The 23,771-nt window shown below is 36.8% G+C and overlaps 1 protein-coding gene across 1 annotated transcript; it reads left to right on the forward strand.

Moving 5' to 3' along the window:
- Window positions 1-1,255: 1,255 nt before the first annotated feature.
- Window positions 1,256-16,103, forward strand: Atp6v1g3 (ATPase H+ transporting V1 subunit G3). Its single transcript, XM_026401503.1, has 3 exons — window positions 1,256-1,337; window positions 12,299-12,399; window positions 15,930-16,103. The coding sequence occupies exons 1-3, from the start codon at window positions 1,256-1,258 to the stop codon at window positions 16,101-16,103; spliced, it is 357 nt and encodes a 118-aa protein (XP_026257288.1).
- Window positions 16,104-23,771: the final 7,668 nt, after the last annotated feature.

A 23,771-nucleotide genomic window follows, 5' to 3' on the forward strand; every position in this document is an offset into this window, starting at 1 on the left:
AAAGCAGTGATTATTCATAAATGTGTTTGTTCCAGTTGCATTAGTTATTGCAATTATGCAATTAAAATTAAGTATTTTTACAAAATAATTAGCCATGAGTGCCAAAAGAAAGAAAAATGATTATTTTGAGAAAAAAAATCCTTTTGGAAAGATTTGTCAAAGGTAATGCAAGGATGTCAGTATGGATGTGACAACTCAAAGTGATTAGGGGAAAATAACCATTAAGAACTCAGATTTAATTCTCAGATTGTTTTACAAATATCTGTAAATCCATGGACACATTTAAAATAATTGAAACTGAAATTTATAGATGTGGTAATAGAGGTGTGGTTTATAAAAGCTTTAATAAATGCAACTCCAGTCACTTCAGGGAAAAAAAGCTTTCACCAAAAGCTCTTAGTTTCAAATAAGATGTTTAGATTCATGTAACCATTACTGTATGATTCTTCATTGTGACCAACATTTTCATTTTTCCAATTATTACTGGATTGAATCAAATCAGGTATGTAGATTTTACTGTACCACCTTAGGACAATACCACAACACAAGCATTAAGTAATGTAATATGCATGTTTCAATTGTTTTAATTTAACCTCAAAATCTACAGTTATGATTTCCCTTATCATTTATTTAGTCCCAGTACTAAGATGAGAGAGCAGCACAATACCCAAACAAAATCTTTTCATTCCTATCACCTAAGGCCTGGGAAAAGAAAAGAAGAGATTCCTACCTAGTCCATCTTCTATGCACAAAATCAGAAAACCTCCTTCCTGGTGAAGGTTAAAAAATTTTCCCTCAGCAGATAATTGAATTACTAGAAATATATAAAGTCTGGGAACTAATACTGCATGGATAAGGAACAACAACAAAAAAACCTTGTAACTTGAAAGATAAATTCAGTAAAAAAGTCAATATTTCTTGGAAGATTAGGGAAACTAATATTCTAAAAGACATCTTATTCAATTTTTTTTTTATAAGTAGACTCAACAGCCCATGAAAAGGGGCCTTATTTCACAGAGAAGAGCTGAAGCTGTCAGAAAAACAGTGATTTCTCAACTTCCTCATATTGACTTAACTTGTTTTTCTGGATTCCACCTTGGGCTCTCCTTGGCGCCCAAGGAGGTCAGTTTGGAGCAAACAATTGTGTGTTTGCTGTTGACACAATAATCCAGGGTATGTGGTGATTTCTCAAAAGATAAATGGACCTGCCATTTCCTGGGTTTCACAGAAGCGTCCTGACGTGGAACAAGCTGCCATGACCAGCCAGTCCCAGGGAATCCACCAGCTCCTTCAGGCAGAGAAAAGGGCCAAGGACAAGTTAGAGGAAGCCAAGAAGAGTAAGTATTGCCAGTGACGGGGTTTGTCACAAAATGGGTGAGGCTATGGGAAGCAGGGACTTGAGCATGGGCTTCCAGGTCAGGCCCACCTGAGTTTAAACCCTGGTTTACCATCCTCCCTGTGAAACCCAGGTTGTTCATTAAAACTTGTGTTTTTATAGTGGGGATGAAGTTTCCTAATATAAATCCTTCTGAGAGGCCATGTGCTAAGTGAAAAAAAAAAAAATCACAGATTTTGAGGTTATGGAGATGTTACTTAATGCCTGGGTTCACAGCTTCCTTCCTGCCGCCACACCTTGCGTTTTCTCAATTTCGTGCAAAGGTGAAGAGATTGACAACTTCCATACTGTGTCTCCCTACCTGACAGTAAACGAGCAAAGTTTTTATCCTTTTTAAGCATCAGTTTTGATTTTCATGAAATTGGAATCATAACAGTTTATATTTCATTGTTATCCCTCTCTTGATAGCTTTTGATTCTCAATATTTTATTATTATTATTATTATTATTATGATTATTTATTTTTAGTATTAGAGATTGAACCTAGGGGCGCTTAACCACAGAGCCACATCCCCAGCCCTTTTTATTTTTTATTTTGACACAGGGTCTCAAAGTTGCTTAGGACCTTGCTAAGGCTGGCTTTGAACCTGCAGTTCTCCTGCCTCAGCTTCCCAAGCCATTGAGGTTACAGGCATGAGCCACCATGCCCTGCTGATTCCAAATATCTAAAAATATTTCCATTTTATTCTCATTTTCTATACTTTTATGTAGATCTACATATTCACATGTATCTACATATTCACAAGTGAATGTCTTCAATAAACTTCAACTTTCTTCCTACTCTTTGATATTCACAAGGTGTTAATGTTACTCCTATTTTGAAACAAAATTTATGATTTGACCACAGTTATATTTTAAAAAGAGAAAATATGGTGCCAGCCTCCATGCTCAATATTTATCTTATATACTACTCACCATGACCTTTATTGCAAAAGGGGAAAGTGATGCTTTGAGAAATTATGCAATTTACCTAAGGTCACAGGGAGGATAAGTGGTAGAGACAGCATTGGATGAGGTCTGATTCCTCAGTCAAGATATTAACCAATGCACTGTATGAATTTTATCCATTTTTATAATGAAAAACTAACAACTTACAGATATACAGCTTGAATTAAGTTCCCTTAGGCCAAAATCTGTATTTTTTTCTTCTATTCTACTTTATATCACTTCATTATTTACTTTATAATAATTTGTAGAGGCATTCATCTTCTTCATAATTGTTTTGCCCAACTCTTCCATTGGAGCCAAAGTTTGGGGAGGTAGGAATTATGTCTTAAAATTGTTGCTTCTGTGACTCTTTTGGTGAATGTAGGGCCAAATTAGGATAAAAGCTTAGTTAATTACAAAAAAAAAAAAAGCTTATTTAATTGTATTGAGCAAGTGGTGGAATAGTTCACTGTGATGCAAGAGAAGAAGTCAGGAAGGAGACAGGCGCTACTCTGTTCACTAGGGCTTTCAACCATCGTAAAATCTTTCCCTTTATGAAGATAAATTTATTATCTGAACACTCAGCAATATAGACACCAACACCCCAAACAGAGAAGATTCCAGCTAGAGATGAGAGGAGAGGAGAGAAAAGTAAGGAGAAAGATAAAGAAATGCTTTACCTACTTCCCAATTTCCTCTTCAACAACAAAAATGCAAATAATTGCAAGATGATATGAATACAGTAATTTTATAGAAAAAAAAAAGCAATTCCATACTGGTTGGTTGAAAAAAAAAATCTCCCCTACCTTTTGTTAAACTTTCTGTTAACCACATTTAAAATTTCCAGAGGAGAAGACTAAAATAAAGATGTGACAATTAGGTTCTTTGCTTCCTCATTCGAGAGGAAAACATAGGACAATATCGAGCCCATATATCATCAATATTATTGTACAGTTCAAATCGTTCTTGCCAATTATGTTTTTCTCCTTTTTCAAATTCAGCAGAGAAGTATTGCTAACCATGTAGGTTGTTTGGGAGTGGAAGCCACTAAGGACAACATGGCTTCAACTTCACTTGAAGACAAAGCCAACCTTTCTCTTGCCTCTTGAGCATGTGCTCTCCTTGGGCAACCTCTTCTCAGATATCAGTATTTAAAAAAATGCAAAATGTATTTCTTCTATACAAAATGCTCATTTTATTTTCTAATAACTTAAAGTACATGCAGGCTTTTTTTTTCTTAGTATACCATATCTTTGTTCATGAGTATTGAGCCAACAACAAAGAATAACCCAGGCTTTAAAAGCATCTTGGAGAATATTTTAACTTTCAACAACTAACTCATACACTGAGTTACAGAAAATGTCAGTAGGTTCTCTTTGCTTAGCACAAATTCCACTGAATACAGTTTTCTTACACAGCCATTAACAGGCAGCAGTGTCTGGTCACAACAGCACCCATCCTACCTGACGCCCCAAGCATGCTGTGGCAAAGGGTGTGTTGGTATGTTGTAACGTCCCTTATGTTTCAGTAGTTTTTGTTTTCATTCATTTATTTTATTCAATAAGAATTGACTGAATGCCTTTCAAGTTTTGTGCCACCTTGATGTAAGCACTAATGAGTACCTGAAGATTCTTACCTAACTCTCTAGTGAAGATAAGTATCTAAGAGGCCGTTGATATAAGAAATGCATAATGACATGAGTGGTATGAGCAGTCATTGTTTTTACAAAATCATATGTTTTTACTTTATTTTTTCTATAAAAAGATTAATTAGAAAATCTGGCATATCAAGGCAGAAGAGAGATTCAAAATGAAGGTTAATAAGTCCCAACAGTGAAAACCACTGTAGAAGTTCTGTATCACTTTCTCTTTCTTACATTCATTTATTTGGAAGTCAAACTTAGGAGTCTGCTTGAGTAGGACTCATGAGTATGTATTTTAAAATGAAAAGAAATGCTTGGGAAGAGAAAAGAAAACCCACCCAAGGTAATTCAGGCAATTCATTGTTAATTGTTTTAGGAATAAAAGTCCAAGACAGACAAGATGGCAATGTTTATATGTATTATGTTGCAAAAATATTAATGTATTTCATTTTTGAGGACTGTCTCAGATCCCAGTTAAGCTGTTACATAATACAATATAGAGTACAAACATTTTGCCTTAGGGAATACAGACAAGGGAATGTGGTGTGATGTTATCAGGAACTCTCCTGAAGGCCAAAGCCCATCAGGCCTGTAGAAACAGAATATGCTGGTTCCTGCTCTCAAGGCCCTCAATCACCAGACACAGAGGCACTGAGAGGGGGGGTGGACAGGGCTGTGGACAGGCTTGAAAGTCAGCATGGGAGGCATTACAGGAGAAGGAATGTTGGTTTAAGTTTAAAACCCATGTTTCTTAACATAGGTTATTTAGCATTTTTGAACTTCAGCTTTCCTTTTTTAAAATAAATAAAAATACAAGCTATTATCAATCTACCTAATAACCAAGATGTTTAAAGGATATGAAAATGTATATAAGATAGTGAATTTGAGTTCAAACTAAGTACGTGGAGATAATTAATATGTATTATATATATATGAATATTGTTATAAATAATAACAACACAAGAGTAGGTAGAATAGAGAAATCTAGTTTCATTCTTTGTACCCTGGTCCTTTGTTTGGGGTCTATATTTCCTATTCCCAGGGAGTCCTTGACTATTTCCAGTAAGTTGACGAGAAAGGTTTAGATATTCATTTCTATTCACTGAATACAGACTAATTATATTTATTAGTTAAAATTCTCATATATATTTTTACGTGTAAAACATCCTTACAGCAGTTAGATGGAATCACAATAGGTTTGTACTGCTTTAAACAATCTTACTAGGAGTTAACATTTTTTTGCCCAATAAATTGTTCATTAATCTAAATATAAAAGTAGGCGCATTGCTCCAAGACAAGTTACATTTTTACAACAGAACATCATAGAGTTGCCCTGGAGGTCCATTGAACTGAATATTGAACTGAGCCTTCAATCAGAATATTACAAATTCAGTATCGCGGTCCACACAAGGAAAAGAGACTGTGTTTCTGTGCAATATGTGACAATTTTGCTTTTAGTTGTGATCTTTTATGAAAGCTGCATGCATTGAAAACTTGGAAAACTGCAGCTCTGCATTAACACTGTTGGAAATGCTCAAATGCACAAGACTCAACATCACATGAAGGACCCATATTTCTTGAATCATTTCCTAACATGCCCTGTACCCCTTCTCACAAATAAGCACTCAAGTTGTCTCATTTAGAATCTGTAGAAAACAATGTCTGCGTTTAACTAAAAATTATAAATCGCATTATAGGATATGCTGTGTCAGCTAATACAATAATGCAAAATAGTTTTATGGTATATACAATATCAACCACAAATAATTTTTTTCTTACATCTGCAAGTTACCTTTTGTTTCCAAATGTGCAGATATTCTGAATTATTTAAACAGGCACCTTGATTTAATAAATGCTTGACTCTGCAAGTGCATATTCTGGGTTCTTGAAGACATGACTTTTAATAAACTAGTAATATAAAAGTTGTTATATTAGAATTTCATGGCCTTGTCTTATATGTTTTGTAGGCCTGTAAATACTTCCTCTTTCTTTATAGTCCGTAGCTTAACAGGGTATTTGTAAGTATATTGAACTTTCATTTCTGTGAGTGGGTGATATTAAATTATAGACCATTTTTCTGGACTAATAGCATTTGGTTATATTTAATCCAAGAGCTACACAAAGCTACTCATTGTGATCTTTAATCAGGAAAATATAAGTAAAAGAAAAGCCAAGGAAAACATCAAGGAAGGGGATGTGAAAGGGAACTAGATTAGAGTCAGAAGAGAAACTCAGTAACAATCAACTTCACCAAAGGAGAGGTGGGCTTTCTTTTTATTTTTTCTTGTGACTTATTTCTTTTTACAGGGATTGTAATTGGTGAGAAAAATAATAGCATTCTTTGAATCTGGTTGGTTTTATGGTAATACTAATGATTCCCCAAAACCAAGAACATGTTCTTCCCCTTAAGTAGTAGGTGTTATTAGTAACAAATAGAAAGCTCCAAGCATCTCCAAATAATCCTTTGCTTTCAGAGCAAATCAGGGGGCCTCTGTTCTGGTTGTCCTTATTTTTTTCAGGTGACACATTCATCCAGATACCTACCCTTTCTACTTTGTGAGAGTACCTGTCTTAGCCTCTGCTGCCTATCTGACCTCATCATCTCTGTGCTCCTCACTGTTCTTCTGCATCTGTTTCCTAGGGCCACTGTAACAAATGACCACAAAGTGGTTGAGTTTCAACAACAGAAAGGTATTATCTTACTGTCCTGGAGGCCAGAAGTCCCAAAGCGAGGTGCTATCAAGGTTGAAATCCTTCAGGCTGTGCTCAAAGAGTACTGCATGCCTCTGGTCGCAGTGGGCACTCCTGGGATTGTATCTCTATCATTCTTTTGTCTGCCCCCACAATCATATGTCCTTTTTCACTGTGTGTCTGTTTAGTCTTTGAGTCCTTGTGTCCAAATCTCCCTCTCTTTACACGGACACCAGTCATTGAAATTAGGACCCACTTTAATCCAGTACAACCTCACCTTAACTTGATCACATCTTCATAGCTCTTATTCCCAAATATGGTCATATTCACAAGTACCAGAAATTAGGACTCTGACACGTCATTTTTTTGGGGGGGTGGAGGTGTAGCGAGGCAGGGGGTACAAAATTAAATTCACAATATCCTCTAAGTGTCGTTTATTTGGCCACATTGAGCCCTTATCTTACTTTCTTTGCCCCCTTTAGTGGTTAAATATTCCCAAATAAGTGCTTATATTCCCTATGCCTATAATCTTTTCATTCTATTTTCCTCTGAGCTTCTATTCCTACAACTCTCCTAAGCCTCCTCTTGCCAAAATGAGCCATGTTTCTAAACCTGATGCATTCAGCATCTCATTCACAGTTAGATTCCTCTTTCATCTTTAAGATTCTTCTTCCATTTGACTTCAGGACACTACATTCATGGTTGGCTTCTAGATCTTCTCAGTCCCACTGAGAAGATCAGCGCCCCACTGGGGACCTATTCTGTACATCTGCAGACACTCCGTAGGCGTTCTCATCCAATCCTCTGACTTTATAATCCTGACTCCATGTAGAGGATCCCAAATTTGATCTTTCCTGCCCCAGCCGCTTCTCTGATCTCCAAATTCAGATGAACATCAGCTTTTTCAAAGTCACTACTGGATATTTGACATCTCAACAAAATTGTATCCTAGACTCCACCTCAAAATAAAATGTTGAGGTCATCACTAACTCATCTTTGTCTCTTACACTGATCAATCAACTCCTCCAACTCCAAAGAATATATAATCCCTTCTTGTCAACTCTACTACAACTTACCTCTATGCTACTCCCTTAGCCCTAAATCTTTTCTACACCAGCCAAAAACTCCTTTGAAATCATGATCAGTATTATGTCGCACCTTAGCTAAGACTCCTTCATGAATTTAGCATCTCAAAGACACGCCTTGTGAGCTGTGAGCTGTGAGCGGCACTTGACCTGGGCCCACTACTAGTACTGTGGTCATCTCCTCACACTAAACTGTCCTGTTTTCTTTGCCATAGCAAAGAGGTGGTGTTTCTGCAATTCTGGAACATGTCAAATGCCCTCCCTCCATGGCCTCTGTACTTGCTGTTCTCTCCACCTTGAACAGGCTTCCCCTTCGTCTACCTGCATGACCATCTGTGTTTTTTCTTCAAGTCTCTGCTTGCCTATCGTTTTATCTGAGGGAACTGATCTATCTAAATTAGCACCTATCACCATTTCTCTCTATCCCTTATGCTCCTTTATTCTTCATAGTATTCAATATCCTTGTCATATTATGTATACATTGTCTATTTTCTATTTTTGTCTCCTGAATTGCATCCAAAAGGCAGATTCCATAACAACGGGAAGTCTGTGGGATTTCCATACATCCAGAAAAGTGTGTGGTACTTATTAGACATCTGAGAATGTCAGATGCCTAAGTGGTCCATTTCAGATTTCTGTAGCATTTGATTCCATTGGCTATAGGCTGCTTGGGATGTTCTCTTCACGAGTTTAGCTTCTTTTTAATTTCTCTTCCTCTCTGCCTACTACTGTCAGGCTTCTCCTGAGGATCCACTTCCTTTTCTTGAACGTTGATATTCCCCCAATTTGAGACCTTATCCCTCTTTTCTCCTCATTCTTTATACTCTCCCTTAATTTCTGTCCAAATACCTTTGCTATGACTAGCACACACCCAAACCTGGATGACTGACATGCAAATCTTCCTCCATTGCAGTCCTTTCTCCTAAATTCCAGACTTGTCTGTCCTGTTGGACTATGATTACCTCTCCTAGGATATCCCTGGGGAAGGCCTGAGGACTTTTCCTCAAACTCATGCCTCGCTTATCATTTTCCTTCTTAACGTTAATTGAACCTGTTTTCCTAAGATTAAAAACTCATTAAATAACTAGTTCAGTTTCTTTTCTAATATTTCCAGTAACTTATTATAAGAGATTATTAGCTCTGTTTTATAGATAAGAAAACAGACTCAAATTCTAAGTAACATGCTCCAAGTTACAAAGCTTATGATGTCCTGTTCTGGTGGTACCAAGTGGATAATTCTGACTCATTTCTGAGAAAATAAATGAAATATCATTTTTCCCATCAGAAATGATTCCAAAAAAGCTTAGTAGCCCAAGCAATAGAGTTGCTTTCTCTGTGTCTCAGGGCTTGCATCTTTGGCAATGAAGTTCACTTGTCCAATTCCAGAAAGAGCAGAGCCTATCTTTGAGCAAAAAGATCTTTACCTTGAGCATATGTGGAATTCAGCTTTAACTTGCCCCAAATTGATTTTTTAACTCTTTCTCCACAAAATACCTGAAAATCAGGTCAAGAATCCCCCTTTTTCTCTTCACAAAACAATTCTGTAGAATATATCTCAACCATGACTTGTTAAATGTAGATGTCTGCATAATAAGCTACATGTCTAAAAATGAATGAGGCTGAACTATTTAGACTGTCCTCAGATCCATCTTATAAAGGATCTTCTTGTCCTTTCTTAGTTTGTACCTTTGCTCTGTCTTTGCTGGTACATCTACTCAGTCTAGTGGTTCCTTCCTCAGAGATTTCTCCTAACCTCCTCCAACAGCCTCCTCAAAGTCCTGTGATATGTGTCCGGGTGAATTTGTTTACACTTTTGGGTGTTACTTTTTTAATGTAAGACATAGCATGACTATTGGAGTAGAGGCAAACCATGGACTCTCTATAGAATTTTAGTAGCAGTGTTTCTATAAGCATTGTGATTTTTTTAACTGCTCCAGAACAAGCAGAACAAAGGTTTATGTTTTAGCTTTTTTACAATTTTTTTTTAGGCAGTTTGCCATTTTGTTTTACAATTTTCTTCTTGGAAGCTGGAGCAGCATGCACACATTTCCAAAGTATGTGAAATTTATGTCACCTGGAAGCAAGGACCATGCATTGTTTACTTCTCCTCTGTTGTTCACTGTATGCTTATATAGTAGGTGGTCAGTAAAGTTGAAGTGAATAATGGAAGAATAAAGTAAAACCCTCCTTTCCTACACAACTATACAGCATTATTTTTAGCACTATTTAAAATCACGACGAATAAGATGAACACAATTTCTAAACCAAAAAATCAAGACATTCTGCCTGATAATCCTGTGTCTTTATAGGAATTTGTGGATCATATATTCAATTATTTATGTAGAAAATCTGACTGTCTCATATGGTTACTCCTGTATTTGAAACAAAGTGTACAGATATTAATTAAGAATATGAACCTCTTTTTGTCTACAGTCACCATGTTTTTGGTGCTTCAGAATAAACAAGTACAATTTCAAAATTTGGCCATCTTCCTACACAGAGCAAGAAGCAAGCTGGAGGTTAAGATGAGTGGATTTGACACGTGCATGTGCTTCACCTCTAACCAAGCTGTAGGCTTTAGACTTCTGTTTCTTCCACTGGATTAAATCAGGTGTAGTACACATAGCCCCTTGCACGGTGGCAGCTGCTGAGTCCATCCAGAAAACTACTGTGCCAGCAGTGATTTCCCTGTGGCTCTCCTATTTAATTGAATGAGAGCCAGCAGGTGACTGGTGCCACGACCTGGGAATCACAGACACACACTGAGCCTGTCACAGGGTGTTCGAGCTTATGTGCATGCTCTTAGTGGATCACAGGATCCTGCTCAGAGGAAGGGCATGCAGCGTGTGTCCCATTATTATTACTGTTATTGTTATTATCATTTTATCATTATTATGTACTAAAGAGTTACGACTTTGAAACCAATCGTTTTAGATATTATGCAACTAAACATAATGATGGCATCTGTGATTTATTTTATAAAATATTTAGAGGCATTGCAACTCATTATTGCCATGAAAATATTCATACATTACCATTTTATATTGTCCTGATGTTAAAAACAGTGATAAGAAAGCAGTCTGTGGACCAAGGAATCAGCTTCCGTACCAACACTTCTATTTGTTCTGTTCACAGAATCTCTGGGAATAGAATGTGTTTGGTTCCACAAAATGGTAAGAAACATAGAGAACAAAGGAATCCGAATACACAATATGAGCATTAGTTAACTAGGGTGAAGGTAGGCATTAATGTAGCAACCACTAAGCCTCAAACACCAGAATAACATTCATTTTTACCAGACGTGGATTTTCAAGACAGTAAAGAAAGCTAATTACCTATTCTAAGTGAGGTTTCACCAGTTCCATTCAAGGATGGTAGACATTAAAAAGGAACATTTCAATTTGCAAGTCAGAGTGCATCTATCCTTATTTCAAATACATACCCAGTGACTAGCAAAGCCACTCAAACCTAGTAGGGAAATTTAGCAACTGTCTACATTTGAATGCTACAAAGATATCAATAACATACACAGATGATAGACAAAAGTTAATATGAAGGTTTTCTTCCATGTTACTTAATGAGAACATATTATCTAGTTCAAAGTCTACACAATGTAACAGTTGACAAAAATTGTAAACAAAATCTTGAGACATGATAAATCACACTAAATGGGCAAAAGAAGAAAGGCATTTTACTGAAATGGAAAGATAGGAGATGCAGAGAAAAAAAGAATTTTCATAAGGTTCAGTTTCTTTACAACTTTAATTATCACAAATCCTTAGTACCTAACCCCCTGAAGGTGGTGGGGTCATAGTAGCAATTAATATTACATTGGTTGTCCAAAACTTTGTGTGCTTAGCTGATTGTATTTGTCTCAAACTTTCATCTCACAATGTCTGCTGGCTGAAGGCTTACACCTTAGCTCTTTATAAAAGAAAAGGGACTACTTAAGGAAATGTCCTAACCATTAAAAACAATTGGTTTTACAACCACTTTCAAGTCCCCCTCAGAGAAAGCTACTACAAGAAAAAGAAAATCTACTTTGATGTACCGTGGGGTTTAATCAGACAGTCTAGATTAACAAATGGTAAGAAAAAAAATCCCAATAAAATGTCTAAAAAAATTACAAGTCAGTTTGATAGAGTCTGAGTTGCATGTTTGTCGTGATTTTGGAGAACTGCCAGTGGCAAATAGGATCCAGTTGGTGTGGACTGAAGGATTCCTGGCAGCAAATCAGGACAGAAAATCTGACCAAATGATGTCTTTTCGAGTAAGTGAGAGCCAAAAGCTGTTCTCTGGCTGTTACTGCTGTGAGTAAACGGGCAGATATTTTATTTAAACATGTAAGTGTGAAAGAAAGTTGTCATTGCCATGTTCTAAAGAATCCTATAGAAAAATAAGAAATTTTCAATATTATTTTTTTGCAATGAAGTTTGACATTCTAGGGGGAGGAGTCTAAAAACATGGAGAAATCATCCATGTTTTTAAAAATCAAATTTGAAATCCCATGCATATCTAAAAGAAATATCATTTATTCTATGCCACTGTGAACTTCCAGGAAAGGGGAAGAGACTGAAGCAAGCTAAGGAGGAGGCGATGGCTGAAGTGGACCAATACAGAATGCAGAGAGACCAGGAGTTTCGACTTAAACAGTCTAAGGTAAGCCAGGATGCCCGCACTGACTTATGCTGCATAGAAGATAAGATATTAATATTCATAAGGCATAAGGAGTAATCTTAGGAGAACTATGCTGTGATTCAGCAGATACAGTCCACACAAGGCTAAACACCAAACTAGATCTTAAACATTACAGAATTATCAAGTTTACCTTTTCAGTTTCAAGGTGTTTTAAATTTGTCAGACAATATGTCTCTGGATAGTTGTTATCTGATGTTGACTATGTATTTAAAAAAATCATAATCTCAAATATACAAATTGAAGGGACTAAAATATCATTGCTACCACAGATTATTGATTGACACCATTTTAAAAAAAACTACAGAAAACATTTTGTTTCTTTAATGTTTACTAGTAAAATTAATTTTTAAAATGCATGATGAGATATAGAATGAACTTGTCAAACAGAACATGCCCCTGCCACAGGAACTTTACACACCTCATGTTACTCCCTGTAATTCTAATCTTTTTGACTCATTCATCTTTATTTAATATGTGATCATGAATTTTCTTTCCTGATGACCTTATCTAAAATTACCTCTCTTTTGAAAGTAAAGGAAAGCAATACTCCATTACAGTCCATTCTTTCTCTTCATTGCGTTTATCACTGTCTGGTATATTAAGTATTTACACTTTTTTCTTACTGCCTATCTTTCCTTCTCACTGTAAGCACCAAAATAGCAGATTCATTGTTTTATTCTCTGTTGTTTTCCTAGGTTTTAAAACAGTCCGCCTCCTAGTAGGCATGCAATAAAAGTTAGTGGAAATAATGAATAACTAAATATTTCCTCTGTGGCTTTATCTTTCCCATTGGATCCTGTTATATTAAAATCTGAGAAAATAATCATCCTTCATAACAACCAGCTTTGATTATTATATGTAGGGTATCTCTGAAAGGATAGTTGTTATTTCTGTTTTTTTTAAGTCATAACAAATCTGACCATAATTTCTGCAAGTGGTTGGATTAAACCTCTTGAAATACTATTTCTCCTGAAGAATCCTATCAGATGTAAATCTGGTTCAAGATTTGTTCACTGCTTTAGACAATAATTAAAACTCTTTCTTGCTCTCATAATTGGAGCTCCAAGCCAATTTTACAGCTAGTTGATCAAAAGCTCACATAGAAAAGTCATCATGTTTAAGCCTCTTGCTTCTTCAAGCATAATGTAAAACCATTACTGCGGATCTTTCCTTGGATGACCTCCATATGTCAGGCATATTGCTATTCCCATTAAATCTCGTCATCATTAACCCAGGGCAATTAGGAGGTCTGGGAGGAGACCCAAAAAAATGGTTTTATGCCTGCTGTGGGTATTGTACCCTGATGTTTCTTTTTTGGTTGTTGCCTTTTAGCTTTTGTTAATACAAATGTTTCTTGGAGTCTTCTTACTATTCAACACAGACAGGTTATTCAAATGTGGGTTATAGTTATATATCCACTGGTACTACTTTATCAATGACTTGTTTATCCCTTGCTCATCATTTCTACCTAATGTACCATCTACTCCTAAAGAGATATGGCATTGCTAAAAGAAAATATGGACTACAGAAAATTAAATCTATTCTTAACATTAGTAAAGGTCAGATAAGCCACGAATCCAAACAAAAGACCCAAATAATGGTTTCCATGAGCACACAGAAGACTTTTATATTTTTTACTTCTGAATTCATATCATGAGAGCATTTTGTTTCCTTGAAGTAATAAAAAATTGAGAGTCCCAAACTGTTTTGCTTAAGATTGTGGGTCCTGAAATTCTGCTATCCCTGAAACTGGAGCATTTGAACAATTGCTAAGGAAAGATACTTAGTGTTGAAGATCCAACTGTCAGTATCAGTCATTAGGTTGGAAGTCTGTGCACATCACTCTCAAAGTAAAAGTTTTGAAAAATAAAAAAGTCCTAAAGTGGCACCCTTTGAACAAATGGATCATGACATGTTACAGAATGATCAACTTGTAATGTACATAGTATCCCAAATGTGAACACGCTTCTGCCAACAGGAACAACACAACACAGGTAATGAGTTCTCTGTAACATTTGGAGATTGGAGATATGATCATTCTACTTTGCTTAACAAATATGTACCCAGCATAGGTAACAGTCTCATAACAGTTGATCTTTTAATTTTTTTTACCACTTAAGACATTGGATTTAAGAGAAAAAAAATTGTTTTTCAATTCCTTAGAGTCCCAAATAAACCAGTAAATTTAAAAAGAAAAAAGTTTGAATTGGGTAGAATTATTTTGATAAACAGTTCTATTTTTAAACCCCTTAGTAATGGAAATTTGGACCATGTGTGTCTGCTTTCTGTATACTCATTTATGAAAATATTATTTTGTAAAAGTTATTTAGTGTCTCAGAAGCTGCATCTTCTCAAAATTATTTTCTTTGAACTGGGATGCCCTTGTTGCCTGGATTATAAACAGAAAAGAACTGGAACCCAATAGACTCAGTTGCATTTGATTTGAAGCTTAGGATCCAGAACAATGATGGGGGTTCCAGATGTTAGAACAGTCTAGCAACCCTAAGGTGGAAGTCATGATTAGTGGAGCTACTTAGATCATACCAGATGCACCTCTCCCCTTAACACAGAAGTGGAAAACAAGCAAATCCAGCTATCTTGTCTTAATGAAACCACATTTAAGAAAGATCAAGTTCACAAATAGATGAATTAAGAGTTGATTGTTTATCTAAGGTTGACTTTCAAAGTGTCTCAGTGCAGTTTTCCTTTAAAATAATAACTCTCCCAATAACTCTCCCTGAAAGATAAGGATTTGGTCCAATCACAACTCATGGTTGTATAAGAAACTAAGAGGATAGAGAACATGATGGAAAGTGCTAACAGCCAATTAAAGAGTAATTAGAAAGGTCTGTTCAACTGTGGCTAAAGGATAGTTTGACTAAATTAACAAGCATATCTCAATTTGAAAGAATTTCAATTTATACCAAAACTCTCAATAGTGTATCTATTAGCCGTATCTGTCTCCATAGGCATGTAAAAGCATTTGGGATGTGTACTTCAGCTGTATCTTCCCAAGAATCAATGAAGGTCAGATAATGTATTTTAACAATAGGAAACCCAATAACCCTCTCTTTAAAAACTAGCCAAAGTGGGCTTACTGGTGCCTACCAATTTTGTTTTCTAGACTAGTAATTCAGAAATTAAGCAACAGGGGAGATGTGAGATCAGAATGGAAACTAGTACAAAACATGAGAAATGTGATGAGAAAACTTCTGAGCATAGTATCATGACTGTAAACTGGTTTGTGATTTGTACTGCGTGGTCATCAGTTAGAAGTGAAAAAATAGCCTGTTATGTCATTTCCATAACAGGAAAGTCCATCTTCACACTCATGGTCTTAGTGTTCTAGTCTGTCCTCTGGGGGAAAAATCTGGAAAAAGAATAGATAGTGTGTGTTCCATAGACCATTCATCAATAAATAGGTTAGGGTTTATAAAACAACAAAATTTTAACATGACTATGGTGTGATGATTCCATCTCTTGCTTCCTAGATAATGGGTTCTCAGAGTAATGTCTCCTACGAAATTGAAGAACAAACACAGGGAAAGCTTCAGGAACTTCATGGGAGCTACAACAAGTGTATGGAGGATGTGATTAAACAGCTCTTGATGATGGTCTGCGACATAAACCCAGAAATCCACATGAACTACAGAACCACCAACTGATGTACCTAAAACTGTTCCAAGGAGTGGTATGTGGATGCCTCCTGCTTGCTGGTAGCTTCATGTTTGCATTAAGAAATTTAAAACGTTAATCTTATTTACTGAACATTTATAAAATTCAGTGTGCATGAATTCACACATGGGCGCTTAATTTTAAAAAGTAAATAAAGCTATCATTTTACCTTTCCTAGTGGTAATAGTCATTAAATGGTGTTGTCATTTAACTGGGAACAAGTCAAAAATGCCGAGTAACGTACTTTCGATATCGAAAGGAAACTGACTTTCAGGATGTCGCTTTTTAAAAAATGTCTTCTCTTATCAAAGCAGATAAGCTCTTGGGAGTGGTCATTAAAAACTAATTTTTAAGGGGAATATGACTCCTATACACATCTAAAATGAACATGTCAAGGATTTTAATTCACTAACCAATGAGGAAACCATAAAATGTTACCAATAGTTAAAAAAAAAAAAAAGATTGCATAAAAAGAAGAGAGAAACAGAAAGAGACATGGTAGATTATGCAATTATCTTAGGAGAAATGGGTCCTGGAACCATTCCATTCACCTAATTTCAACTAACCACATATTATTCTCTTTCAAGTATTTTTTTAAACAACAACAACAACAAAATGACAAGTGACTCCTTGCATAATGAGTTCATATACCATTAACTTATTCTCTCAGCAATAACTAAGCAAAATTCTGAAGTGCTAAGTACTTTGTTAGTTCGATGTATAACTCATCTCAGTCCTACTGTGGGGGCAGTGTTATTGCCTGCCTGCTTAAAAATGATAAGGAGTATAAGGAACTTTCCTGGAGGTGCTTGGGGAACAGTGGTAGCCAGGAGCTTCGCCCTGGCAAGGGAACTCCAGTGTCTACTCCCTTCCCTTCTCACCAAACTGCCTACCCAGAACGTTCCTATATATACATCATTATAATCACAGATACTAAATGTCTCTGATTTTCAAATAATATATGGAGGCAAATTCTAATTCCATTACAAACAAAAGTTAATTAGTAGATTTAACCGTTATTGTTTTGCCACATATTTTAGTATTTCTTACATAATCACTTTTATATTCACATTAGATAAATGGAAAAAAAATTGTAATTTCAGTTGTTTCCCTACTTTCCCTAAAAAAAGGAAAACCATTCAGGTCAGTTCAGTTTTATGTGGTAGACAGTGCACATCAAGTAAAGTTGTCTCCCCAAAATAGAACTGTCATGGGGGATTTCCACTTCAACACAGATTCTAAGAATTCAACTACTCCAGCCTGCAGACCTGAGATATTAGAAAACGTGAGTAAAACATCCCATGTGAAAGATATCAAATGAAAATAAAGTTGTGAAAAACACAGCCTCATAGTTTGCCATACATCGTAAGACTTAATTTTCCATCTTATATCATGAAAACCAAACATCAATTTTCTGGATATGAAAGCTTGAATATATATTATCTGGAACAGCCAAGTTAAGAAATTCCTGAGCCTGCACAGGACATAGGATTATTTTTCTAGGTCCAAAATACTTTAGAAACACATTAAAGTCATTATAGGATTTTTCTCCAATATACAGTGGTGCCAAACCCCAGAAAAAAAAAAATGAGAATTGGGTGTTGACAGGTTGTCATCTGACCCTGCTGTGCCCAAACTCTGTGCATCCCTTTGGCAAATCCATAAACCTCCCCAGACCTCAGATTTTGTTTGGTGTTTTAACCTACAGGATGGTGTTGAACAAGGGATCTTCTATAGACCCTTTCATATTTAATTTGACATGCTAAATGGAATCAGTTTCAACGAGCAGTATTCATTTTTTTTCTTCACTATTATGGTATCTGTTAATTTCTCAAAGAACTCATATCTATTCCGAATACTCTATTGTCAGCAGTATGTACTCCCTCCTAGACTCTCTGTTTTTCACTTATTTTTATATTCAAATATGGTTTCATATCATTACATAACTGAATGAGTCATCTTCCCAGAACTCTCACATTCTCATGGATGGTAAAGTTGCCAAGTTGTACTTTCACATACAAAAAAAAGTTCTGAATTTCAGTGACAGGTCCTCTATTCATGAGAACTTCCTCAGTCACACCAAAAGGTTGACTTCTATGTACAATGTACTTATCCTAAAAGGTTTTGTCTGTTCATACAGGTCTTCACACAGAAATAAAATAATTTGAGTATGTTTTTATTTCTTCTCTACTCCTGTTTTTGCACAATCAGAAACTAAAAAAAAAATCGCTGCATTAAGTTCTTAATTATTTCCATTGCACCTGAAAACAAAGCCATGCAATTTGCAGAACTGTAAAGGAATAGAAAGATTGCAAATTTTTATATATATATATCAGCACATGCACACAAACCCAGGGATTGCCACCAGGGCATCCCCACTATTATTTTATCAATGGAGAGAGACAGTGGGTAGTGTGGGCCAGAGTTTGCAGAGCTTCTACCTTTGGAATATTCCAGCTCAGGCCATCCTAGAAGAGCAAACCCCCAACATGTAAGGGCAGCATTACATAACCTTCAGCCATAAAAAAAACAGCCAGCAATTCAGAGACCTATTAACCACCCAGAAGATCTACAAACTCATCCAGTATGAGATTTATGAGGATGTGTTAGGAAGCAACAGCTGGAATGCCCATTAGATCATGTTCTTTAAAAAAGAGAGGGTGATCAACCATCTTTCTTGACTGATACTCAGAGTTCAAGTGAAACAGGGCAGATCTGTGACTGTTAAGAGTCGCATACTATTTGAGTAGAGAATGCATGCGGAGAGAGAGCAACCATAGATAACTATGAAACTATACAAATCATCAGAGAAATGGTGCCATTGCTTGAAGGAAATCTGGCATGGTGTTGTTTGGAATAGGAACTGTTAGAGCATATTCATACGCTTATTGAGATTTCACTGGAGGAAAAAAACTAATATGAAGATTAGAGAAGGGAGGTATTGCAGAAGCAAAGGGCCAGGGAGGAAAAGAAGCACAGGAATCAGATCCCCAGGGACAGAGCTGGCCTTGAATACAAACAGGCACTCCTACTAACAAGAAGACCACAGAGGGCACGGGTGACTAAGAAGTGGTTCCGTTGATTTAACATTAGGAAGATGAAGATGTTCCTACCTCATGACTACGGTATTCAAATTAAATATGAGAAAAATGATCAGCTGAGAATGAACAGGTTTTAGGAGACTTATCAAGACAAGTGAAAGGGTCAAATGGTCATTTTAGGAAGCAAGAAGATGACTTTGCTAGTTAAGTGCAGTAGGATTGTCAAAGTGTTAAATGCCCAAATAAGACCTATTGCCACACTTTTCTCTTGTGAAGGGTATGTCCAGGTGCAGGCAGGGAGAAGGCAGAGCCTGCTTCCACCTCCAACAAAGATCTGAGTTCTGCTCCTTGTCCTGCATCCTCTAGTTTTAAAATCGAGCTAGAATGTTTCTCAAAAGACCTACAAATTTATGTCCCTAAATATATATATAGTGTGTGTGTGTGTGTATACTGAAAGTAAAACACTAATAATAAAACAAATAAGCACAGAGATAATTAAAATATAATGATTCCGCTTTTTTCAGCTTGAAATTTCATTAATGCTCATTTGCAGGTCTCTCCTATTTTCTATTTTCCTATCTTTTTTGAGACTGCCTAATATCAACACTGCAAGAAATCACTGGCTTAGTAAGTTTCCTTTGTTCAAAATGTGACCTGAAGGAGTCACTGGCTAATGACTTAAATAACAGAGAGATCTTGCATCCTGTGTACATCAGACATTGATAGGTGTATTTATTCAACCAAGGTTGTTGAATCCTGATATATCACACATTTAAGGTTGGTAGTGAAAACACGGCCATGATTATTACTGAAATAGACACAAGTCTTATAGTCTTGGTCCTACCACTTTCAGCAACCCAAGTTTTGAATTCTAGTTTAAGATGAGGTACACTTCAAATATGTTGGAGTTCCCAGTGTCCTCAAATCAACTGAACTCCTGCTATCAGTACTGTGAACAGAAAGCATATTTACTCTGACTGGTATTAAAGAGGTAGTGCAGCTTAGAAGTTAGGAGCACCATCACTGGCCTAGGCTAGATTCATAAATAAGTGGATACATGAGTTTTTATAATAATGAGGGCAATTATTATTATTAGGGAAAAAAACTAAGATGAACAGGCTGATCTAAAGATAAAATGACCGTAGAAGGAGGTTATGAGGTGATAGTAGCAAACTTACTTGTGCAGCCAGTTTAACTGGCCCGTTATGATATTATCTCATTTTTAAAGTAAACTCTAAACTATTTCTTCATCTTCAGTAAAGTAGAATCCAACAGAAGTTTCACTGAGCCTATTTTATCATACTAGCACTTCATTGAAAAAGCGTTAAAACTGTCAACTTGTTATCATTTTCATTATCGTGTAATCAATTAATAAGAACATATGTGTTCTGAAGACAGACCCTAAAGATATTTAAATAGAGGTTCCAGTGAACACAAGAACCTTGCCAATATTCTGAAGACCTGTTTCCTAATAAATTCACAGTTCGTTGTCACAGTTCAGAAGATGCTTTCCTAAGTACAAATGTAAATATGTCCAAACATCCCAAATAAAACCACTGGCATCAACTGTTATGTACATTTAAATCTATGCAAGAAGCAAGAAACTTCTCATGGTGATAATATCAGAATCAGCAAGGTTGAAAAGAGCTACAACTTTGATGATTTAAACTTAGAGTATCACATATTAAAAAAAAAAAAAGACTTTCAAACTTGCAAGGGACCACACAGAAAGGAAGAGGAATGGTCAGACCTGAATATAAACACAAAAGTGCTCCCCACCCCAGCCATGAAATATTAAATGTGTCTAATTAGAATTAACCAATACCATTCTCAGTAACTCAAGTTACACCCTTATTAGTGGTGAGAAAGTCAAAACAGCAGTGTTATCAGCTCATCTAGCAAAGGAAATCATAATACTAATGCCATTCTTACAACAATATGCTAGCTGCCTTGGCCAAGAGTTTCTTTTCATTCTCTTTTGGCCTCACAAACCCTACTGCTCTTTAAAAGTTGGTCTAATTAGTAAAGTGTCAACTGGCTCCCTAGGAAAGGTGGCCATTACCTCCCAGGTGATTCTGCAGCTCTTTCGTAGCACTCAGAATCTTGCATGACTTTTCCTCCTATTTGTTACCCCTAAGACTGTGGTTTCCACAAGGGCAGAAGCTACCCTCTGCTCCACTTTTTTCTCCTAAGACCTAAGTCCACGATTAGCCCATTATCAACATAATTGACAATTTTTATGTAACAGGTACAACCCAAATAGTGCTGAGCAGTTATTGTTATGATAGAGGACTGACTTCTCATGAACAGGAATTCCACAGGTGTAGAACATCACACACCTCTCTGAATCTCCAACTGATCTACTAGAAATACAGACACCAGTAAAGAGGCTGAGTAGAGATTAGCTTGGGGACTGAGGGAAAGGAGGGATGTTAGGGCAGAGAGAATTCACACAAATGCCCAGAGGCAGAAAATACCTGGCAGACATAGAAACTAGGGGATCCCATTTAGGGAGAATGCTCAAAATGCTATTGGAGAAGTTAGAAGTTTCTCTGCTTGAAATGGATGAGGATCCACTGAGTAGCAAGCAACATACTGACAAGTACATGTGCAGTGATCAGATAGCATCACCTAAATCAGAAAGGAGGCTGATTCAGACTGGAGACAAGACTTTGGATTGGAGGTCACTATAGTAATCAAGTGGGTGATAAGGAGATAAGAGGATAGAAGAGAGATAATATTGTGGAGGTAGAGCTGACCTAATTGAGAACTGGCAAAATGTGTAAAGAAGAGAAAAAGTGATGACCGCTTAGGAACATTCCCTTTTATATGGGATTTAGATGGAATAAAACCTGGGCACTGGGAAGAAAACATCCTTGGGATCAAAGGGAGAACTGGAAATCGGCAGATGTAAACGGAGCCTACAGCATGGTTTGCTCACTTCAGCAGACAGATCCAGTTTGTACCCATCTCTTCCATTGAACTATTATTAGTTCCCTGACTCACACTCATAGTTATTATTCTATGCCAAACCCAAGGCTTAACTGAGATACTGCTAATTTAACACAAACAAAACTACATTGAATTCAAATTTAGCTCTGCTTCGATGAACACTTCCTGCCAAACTTCACCACAACTCCCAGTTTCTGTCCAGTTCTCTCTATCCCACTCCCCTTCTACCTTCCACCCCAGGTCATTATCTCTTTCTCCACCCGCCTCCAAGAGAAACTCAATGCAAAACAATATGGATAGCTTGGAGTTGGGGGGTAGCATGTAGCAGGTGTGTGTAATCTCCTTGCAATTTCTATAGACTGGCCATTCCAAGGGATGTCCAGCTGCCATCTCACATACACAAAGGGTCTCTGCTCTGACCTGTGACAACCTAGAGGCAAATCTTGCACCATCATTAGTTTTCTCAATAGAGCTTCTCCCTCCAAGCCGATGACTTTTCTTGGCTATCAGTGGGGTCAAAGGGATGGTTCACTCTATAGCCTGAGGCATTACACTTGAAAATTGCCTTCAGCACCTGCCTCTCCCAAGTCTCTCCAGCCACTCCTTCAAGAAGTCAGTCTTTGCCGACTCCATAGCCCAGAGATCAGTCATTGGTTTCTTTCCTGCTGGAGTTTCCTTGCCTAAATTGTCTTTCTTTTCCTTCTTTCCTGCATACTCTTCACCCCCATGCTTCCCCTCTACAAGAAATAAACTTAGGTGCAGTACCAGCTTCTGTCTCCAGAACTAATATTCCCACATCCATTACTTTGCACAGCAAACTAGCAAACTAAGACTCATCCTACTCCCTGGAGCCAATTTCTCTTATTGGGGGGAGGGAAGGGGACAGTAAGCAAGACCCTCATCTTAAATTAATGATACTACCCAAGTTCTCAAATAATCCAGAAAACTTCACTTCTGATGAAGATATTTTATATTCCAGAAAAGAATGGAAACACTGAATTGCTGGAAAAGCATTTTAGCCAGCTTTTTCACTGCTGTGACCAAAAACCCAAACAAACAAACAAAAAAAAAACTATTGAGGAGGAAAAGTTCACTTTGGGGTTCACTGTTTCAAAGGTCTCAGTCCATAGACAGCTAGCTCCATTTTTCAGGGATCTATGCAAGGCAGATCATCATGGCAGAAGGGTGTGAAGGAGGAAAGCAGCTGCTGGATACAGATTGCCAGGAAAGAGGGAGAAGGAGAAAGAGAGAGAGAGAGAGAGAGAGAGAGAGAGAGAGAGAGAGAGAGAGAGACTCCACTTGCTAGATACAAAATATATATCCCAAAGACAAGGGACCCACCTCCTCCAGCCACACCCCACCTGCCTACAGTTACCACCAAGTTAATCCCTATCAGGGGCTTGATACACTGATTAAGACTCTTCCAACCCCATCATTTCACCTCTAAACTTTCTTGCATTGCCTCACAAATGAGCTTTTGGGAAACACCGCATATCTAAATCATAACAAAAAGAAACAAGTAAATATCCATTAGAAAAAGTAAGGTCTTAGAAATATTTAGGTTTAACATTCTATATTTTGACATAATTGCTAACTTTCTCTTTAAGAAAAATGAGAAAAATAGTTCCTAACTCATTGATTTACTGTGAAAGATAAATGAGAAAA

Source organism: Urocitellus parryii, chromosome 9, assembly GCF_045843805.1.
Source record: "Urocitellus parryii isolate mUroPar1 chromosome 9, mUroPar1.hap1, whole genome shotgun sequence".
NCBI lineage: Eukaryota > Metazoa > Chordata > Mammalia > Rodentia > Sciuridae > Urocitellus > Urocitellus parryii.